The sequence below is a fragment of the Rhagoletis pomonella genome, unplaced genomic scaffold (genome assembly GCF_013731165.1).
Source record: "Rhagoletis pomonella isolate Grant_MI unplaced genomic scaffold, Rhpom_1.0 Rhpom_scaffold_08142, whole genome shotgun sequence".
NCBI lineage: Eukaryota > Metazoa > Arthropoda > Insecta > Diptera > Tephritidae > Rhagoletis > Rhagoletis pomonella.
This window is the reverse complement of record NW_023466670.1, coordinates 1-7,295: the sequence shown is the minus strand read 5'-3', so window position 1 is coordinate 7,295 and position 7,295 is coordinate 1. Positions and strand designations below refer to the sequence as shown.

The 7,295-nt window shown below is 48.1% G+C and overlaps 1 protein-coding gene across 1 annotated transcript; it reads right to left on the bottom strand.

Moving 5' to 3' along the window:
- Positions 1–2,591: 2,591 nt before the first annotated feature.
- Positions 2,592–6,928, bottom strand: LOC118755971. Its single transcript, XM_036490762.1, has 4 exons — positions 4,135–6,928; positions 3,896–4,089; positions 2,814–3,664; positions 2,592–2,757 (listed from the first exon to the last, which is right to left on the bottom strand). The coding sequence occupies exons 1-4, from the start codon at positions 6,926–6,928 to the stop codon at positions 2,592–2,594; spliced, it is 4,005 nt and encodes a 1,334-aa protein (XP_036346655.1).
- Between the last annotated feature and the right edge of the window lie 367 nt (positions 6,929–7,295).

Here is a 7,295-nt window from a genome sequence, read left to right as displayed (position 1 = left end):
TTTTTTACCGTGTACACATCTTTAAGCGCAAATCTATTCTTGTTAGTGCAGTTCTCGATTTCAACGGCAACCTTACTGGCTTGCTCGGTTACCATTTTATGGTCATACCACTGCAGCGTGAGTGGATGTACATCGCCTTTAGCACCGATCATATTTGCTACGCCGGCCTCCATTATCGACACTGACGAACCTTCGTCAAACATGGCGAGGACTTCCTGCTTGCCGTCCGGGCCGTAAATATTAACCGGTAACATTTTAAATAGCAAACCTTGCGAAATTTGTGTTACCCGACAATTTAACAGTGGCTGCACCGCGGCATCCGATTGCGTGACTCGACGTGGCGTTTGGTCAGCTGCTTCCTCATTGTGCAGTAGCTGGTTGTGGTATCGTTGGCATCCATTCACCTCACACCTTCGCCTTGACCGACATTTCTGCGTGCAGTGGCCCTTGCGCAAACATGAAAAACATAATTGCTGTGTTTTGACTAGTTCCCACCGGTCCTGAACGCCTATCGTCTTGAACGACTCGCACTGTGCTATCATATGGCTTCCACTGCAGTGGTAACACTTTAAAGTCTCTTTCGTTCGGTTGATATGCATAAGGCGACGCGGATTGTTCGGCGCAGCATTTTGTTTGCTGCTTTGTGTGCTTGTTGTCGGCATTAGACAAATTATCCTTGCCAAGTCGCTGAGCCACTCCGAAAAATGTTCGATTGTTGGATAAGGCGAGATGGTCGCAGCGTGCTTCGCCCAATCGAATTGTCTGGTTTGCGGCAGCTTGATAATCATTTCCTCAAGCAACGTCACGTTTGACAAATGTTGTTGACAATTCGCGGACTTCAGAAACGCCACCACGTTACGGACTTTTGACGAAAACGGTATAATCCTTTCGACTTTGCTTTCAGGTATTGGCGGGAACTGCTGCAATTGGCTTATTTGCCCTTTAACCAAAATGTCGGGCCGACCAAACCGAAACTCAAGCTCACGCATCACGTTCGGCACATCATTCGGAAAAATTAACATGGCCGCCACTGCCTCTTTTGCCGGGCCAACCAGACATTTTTGCAACCGCATTAAATTTTGCCGGTGGCTGTAACGGAACGCCTGTGTCGTGTCGTTGAAATTTGCGTAGAACAATGGCCATTCTTCAATATTACCGCCAAACGTAGGCAAGTCGTACAACTTTATGTGCGAACCGGTATCCTCCACGACAGCCTGGCGTTGTTCGTCTTGTGCTGGCTGCACACTACTCCCACTTACACTTTGTGGCTGCATACCCTCGCGTAATCGTACAATGTCCCTTTGGCTATCTTCGGTACTTTGTCGAAGCTCCTCCACTGAAGCCCGTAATGCGTTCAGCGTGGCAATAATGGCGTTCACATTTTCTTCGCTGGGCGCTCCTTGTTGTCCCTCCATCGTTGTACTTTCGAACGACGAATCACTTTCGCTGGTTTGTCTGCTATCTGCCTTTCCTGTCGCTCGATTCCGTAAAAAATATCTCCTCGGCTCCGACATGCAACTACTCCAGCGAGTGCAGTTATTTCCGTTACCCGTGTTTATCTGGTGATCTTGCGAAGCGCACAAGTGTAAAAACTGTAAGAATGTCTCACCGCACGCGTTCCACGGAAATTAAATAAACTTTGCTAACGCTTATGTATATGCTTATTTATTGAAGCTTAACAAAAAACATGAAATCTAAATTTATCGTTTGAATATAAAATGATACGCTATATGACTCGTTTTACACTTGTGTGTTTCGTGCGCCTCGCTTAAGCTTCCATCGCTGTATATCTAGAATTTTCATTTTTCAACTTAGCTGCTGTCCATCAATTCGGTGGCGGTAGCGTTGCCACCTACAAAAATATATTACAGGGTGCCTAACATCCCACCCCCCGTGAATCCTCCTGGCATTCACCATCAACTTCTAGTCTGGCTAGTCGGGATGCGGGCCTACGTAGGAATCCACCGGCCGTTTTCACCTGTACGACTCGCACTTGCCCGTCTTTAGCTGGGAAAACCTGAGTGATACGGCCTCGTAGCCATTGCCTGCGGGATAGCGTTGCATCACATACTATCACCAGGTCATTCACTTTCAGTGGCGTAGCTTTATCTTGCCACTTTGTACGACGCAAAAGTTGGGGCAGGTACTCCGTAGTCCAGCGCTTCCATATACGGTCCTTTAGATTTTGTGCTATTCTCCATTGTTTGCGCAGGCAAATTTGCTCATTAACCGGGTGTGGTGTCTGCGTGGAATTTACGCAGCCGAGCAGGAAGTGGTTCGGCGTAAGCGGCTCGTCCTCTTCATGTGACACGGGTAAATCGGTTAAAGGGCGAGAATTAATAATGTTCTCCGCTTCTATTAGCACGCTTTGCAACGTGCCTAACCTTGGCGCCACCTCTTTCAAAGTTTTATTTAAGAGTGCTTTGACGACTCTTATTAGGCGCTCCCAGCAGCCACCCGAGCTAGGGTTCAGAGGGCAATTGAACACCCACTCGATATTGTGTTTTGCTGCTTCTGACTGTATGTGATCTGTGTCAAACAGCTGCTCCGATGCTTTCAGCTCTTTCTGTGCGCCGATGAAGTTGGTCCCGTTATCGCTCCTTATCCTCACAGGTGTGCCGCGGCGATTTATAAAATTGCGAAGGCACAGGATGAACGCGTCGCTTGACAAATTCTCCGCTAGCTCGAGGTGCGCAGCTCGGACAGTCAAACACGTAAATATGACGCCCCACCTCTTTTCTCGACGCCTGCCAATCGCTACGTGAAACGGACCAAATAAATCGACGCCAGTGTATGTGAAAGGGCGCACGTACGGGGTCACACGGTCAATCGGTAGTTGACCCATCATCGGTGGCTGTGGTTTTGCTCTGTCAACCGTGCATATGGGGCACTTTTGGCGTACTCGCTTAAGTAACGCCTTCAAATTGGGAATCCAGTACCTTTGTCTGATGGCGTTGATAGTTACTGCGAGATTCTGATGGTGGTTCCTCTCATGGACTTCTTTGACAACTAAGGCTGACACTCCGTGTTCTGGTGGTAGCAAAATCGGTCGTCGCGCTTGGTATGGTAGGTATGCCGCCTCATCGATGCGGCCGCTCAGTCGTAGTACACCAATTTCATCAACATACGGTGACAGCTTGCATAGAGAGCTTCGCTTACTAAGTTTGCGCGCCGCTGCCAAGTCGGATATCTCATTCGCGTAGCACTCCAGCTGGACTAATTTGCAAATCATGTTTTCGGCAGCTTCGATTTCTGTCACGTTCAGGCTCGTTGATGAATTAACTTCGCCTCTTGGCTGCTTTCGGAACAGGTTCACTGCACGCATCACCCAAGCTGTAGTACGTCGCAGCTTCAGAAACGAACCAAATCTTGAGAAGTCTATGACCGAGTTGCGTGGCTGCACCAGTAGTATCGCTTCGGTCTTAATTTCTTCTGGAAGGACGTATTCCGGTTGTATTGTTAGGGCAGGCCAATACTGCTCGTGGTACTTTAAAAAGTCGGGACCCTTTACCCAACGGTTATTGGTGTCGAATTTCGGTGGACATGATGGGCGCGTTGCAGCGTCTGCAGCATTTTCCCCAGTTGGCACCCATCGCCATTGTTCCGGGGCAGTGGAGGTAAGTATTTCGGATATGCGATGGCCGACAAACGCCTTGTATTTCCTCTGCGATGAATGTATCCACTGCAAAACGGTTTGCGAGTCGCTCCAGAATACCGCCCTCTCGATCGTGAACTCGTGGGATTCTTGGATTAATTACAACAGACGGGTGCCCAGGACAGCTGACTGCAGTTCTAGGCGCGGGATCGACATGAGCTTCGTCGGAGCGGTACGGGATTTTCCCATTACGAAGCTGACGTCAACGTTTCCTTCGTGGAGAACTCGCAAGTAACCCACCGCAGCAAACGCAACTTGACTTGCGTCGACAAACATGTGCACCTCGACTTTACCGATGCTTGCGACGTATGGCGAGTAACATCGTGGAATCGTGAATTGCCTCACACTGTCGAACTCTTGCCACCATTGTGACCATTTCCTGCCCAGCTCCTTCGGAAGAATGTCGTCCCATTCTATTTCGCTCTTCCAGGTCTCTTGAATTAGAAGTTTAGTAATAATTAAGAAGTTAGACAACATACCAAACGGATCAAACACCGCCATAACGATGCGCAGTAATTCCCGCTTGGTTGGTGCACGCGCTCTGTTTAGTACTTCTTGAGGCACGCGATGAAACTGTGTGTGGAATCCGAACGTATCTTCTTTCGTGTTCCAGTACAGGCCGAGCACTTTGTCTGCTATTCCGTTTCGTTCCATGCTGACCGCTTCTCTTGCTGGCGACGTTGATTGTTGGTTCATTGTTTCTTCTACCTCACGACAGTTGGAGATAAAATTTCGCAGCTCGAATCCCGCATGTCGATTTATTTTAACTATCTCTTGGCAGATTCTTACGGCTTCTTCGGGCTCGTTAAAGCTGGCAACTAAATCGTCAACATAGTGTTTGTTGATAATCGTGGATACGGCGTCCGGAAACTGTGCTCTAAACTCTTTGGCGTTTTTATTCTTTATGTATTCGGCTATGCATGGTGAGCATACAGCACCGAATATTAGTGATGTCATCGCGTACTCTTCGATGGGTCGACTTTGGTCTCCGTCGCGCCATAAAAAGCGTTGGGCGTGTTGATCGTTTTGGCGTATCTTTATTTGTGAAAACATTTCACGAATGTCGGCTGATACTCCAATGCGCCCCTGGCGAAATTGCAATAAAATTCTTATCAGCGATTGTGCTTGTTCTGGACCTTTCAGAAGAGCCGAGTTGAGAGACACATTTGCTACGCTGGCTGAGGCATCAAAAACAATTCGTATTTTTTCCGGCTTATGGGGGTTGAAGACGGCGAAGTGGGGCAAGTACCACACGTTTAAGTCCGGCGCGCTGACTTCGGCTTCGTTCAGCTTTCTGGCGTACCCTCTTTCAAAATACTTGGACATTTCCTCTCTGTACCGCGTACGAAACTCGACGTCGCCTCTCATTCGTTTCTCCACTGTCCACAAGCGCTTTTCCGCCATGGCTCGACTGCTTGGCAATTTCGGCGGATACTCTTTCCACAGCAACCCGACTTCGTACGGGTGTCCCACTTTTCTGGTCGTTTGTTGTAAGGTTGAACGTGCGCGCTTCTCTTCGTCTGACTCTAACTTCTCCGGCGACGGATTGACGCCAAAACTATCTGCTGTGAAATATTCTTTTATTAAATCGTTCAGTTGCTGCAATTCTCGCACGAGCAGAACACGGGGGTTCAATGGTGATGGCAACTTCGTTGGACCATATGCAACCCAGCCAAGTGGAGTTTTCGCAGCCAAGGGACTATCGCTGCTGGCTTTCACAATCGCTGTGGTGGCACCGAGATGAGCGTGTTTTAACCCAATCAGCAACACTGGTTTTGCACGATAATAGTTCAAAATGGGCAGATCTTTAAGATGATCGAAATTTTCTTTTCTTAGTGACTGTTCGGGTAAATTCAAGTTTTTTACCGTGTACACATCTTTAAGCGCAAATCTATTCTTGTTAGTGCAGTTCTCGATTTCAACGGCAACCTTACTGGCTTGCTCGGTTACCATTTTATGGTCATACCACTGCAGCGTGAGTGGATGTACATCGCCTTTAGCACCGATCATATTTGCTACGCCGGCCTCCATTATCGACACTGACGAACCTTCGTCAAACATGGCGAGGACTTCCTGCTTGCCGTCCGGGCCGTAAATATTAACCGGTAACATTTTAAATAGCAAACCTTGCGAAATTTGTGTTACCCGACAATTTAACAGTGGCTGCACCGCGGCATCCGATTGCGTGACTCGACGTGGCGTTTGGTCAGCTGCTTCCTCATTGTGCAGTAGCTGGTTGTGGTATCGTTGGCATCCATTCACCTCACACCTTCGCCTTGACCGACATTTCTGCGTGCAGTGGCCCTTGCGCAAACATGAAAAACATAATTGCTGTGTTTTGACTAGTTCCCACCGGTCCTGAACGCCTATCGTCTTGAACGACTCGCACTGTGCTATCATATGGCTTCCACTGCAGTGGTAACACTTTAAAGTCTCTTTCGTTCGGTTGATATGCATAAGGCGACGCGGATTGTTCGGCGCAGCATTTTGTTTGCTGCTTTGTGTGCTTGTTGTCGGCATTAGACAAATTATCCTTGCCAAGTCGCTGAGCCACTCCGAAAAATGTTCGATTGTTGGATAAGGCGAGATGGTCGCAGCGTGCTTCGCCCAATCGAATTGTCTGGTTTGCGGCAGCTTGATAATCATTTCCTCAAGCAACGTCACGTTTGACAAATGTTGTTGACAATTCGCGGACTTCAGAAACGCCACCACGTTACGGACTTTTGACGAAAACGGTATAATCCTTTCGACTTTGCTTTCAGGTATTGGCGGGAACTGCTGCAATTGGCTTATTTGCCCTTTAACCAAAATGTCGGGCCGACCAAACCGAAACTCAAGCTCACGCATCACGTTCGGCACATCATTCGGAAAAATTAACATGGCCGCCACTGCCTCTTTTGCCGGGCCAACCAGACATTTTTGCAACCGCATTAAATTTTGCCGGTGGCTGTAACGGAACGCCTGTGTCGTGTCGTTGAAATTTGCGTAGAACAATGGCCATTCTTCAATATTACCGCCAAACGTAGGCAAGTCGTACAACTTTATGTGCGAACCGGTATCCTCCACGACAGCCTGGCGTTGTTCGTCTTGTGCTGGCTGCACACTACTCCCACTTACACTTTGTGGCTGCATACCCTCGCGTAATCGTACAATGTCCCTTTGGCTATCTTCGGTACTTTGTCGAAGCTCCTCCACTGAAGCCCGTAATGCGTTCAGCGTGGCAATAATGGCGTTCACATTTTCTTCGCTGGGCGCTCCTTGTTGTCCCTCCATCGTTGTACTTTCGAACGACGAATCACTTTCGCTGGTTTGTCTGCTATCTGCCTTTCCTGTCGCTCGATTCCGTAAAAAATATCTCCTCGGCTCCGACATGCAACTACTCCAGCGAGTGCAGTTATTTCCGTTACCCGTGTTTATCTGGTGATCTTGCGAAGCGCACAAGTGTAAAAACTGTAAGAATGTCTCACCGCACGCGTTCCACGGAAATTAAATAAACTTTGCTAACGCTTATGTATATGCTTATTTATTGAAGCTTAACAAAAAACATGAAATCTAAATTTATCGTTTGAATATAAAATGATACGCTATATGACTCGTTTTACACTTGTGTGTTTCGTGCGCCTCGCTTAAGCTTCCATCG

Coding starts and splice junctions, on each gene's coding strand:
- LOC118755971 (XM_036490762.1), bottom strand. CDS start 6,928: ATGGAGGGACAACAAGGAGCGCCCAGCGAAGAAAATGTGAACGCCATT. Junction 4,090..4,134: donor GGCGGTGTTTGATCCGTTTG/GTATGTTGTCTA, acceptor TTCTAATTCAAG/AGACCTGGAAGAGCGAAATA. Junction 3,665..3,895: donor GTCAAGTTGCGTTTGCTGCG/GTGGGTTACTTG, acceptor CATTCATCGCAG/AGGAAATACAAGGCGTTTGT.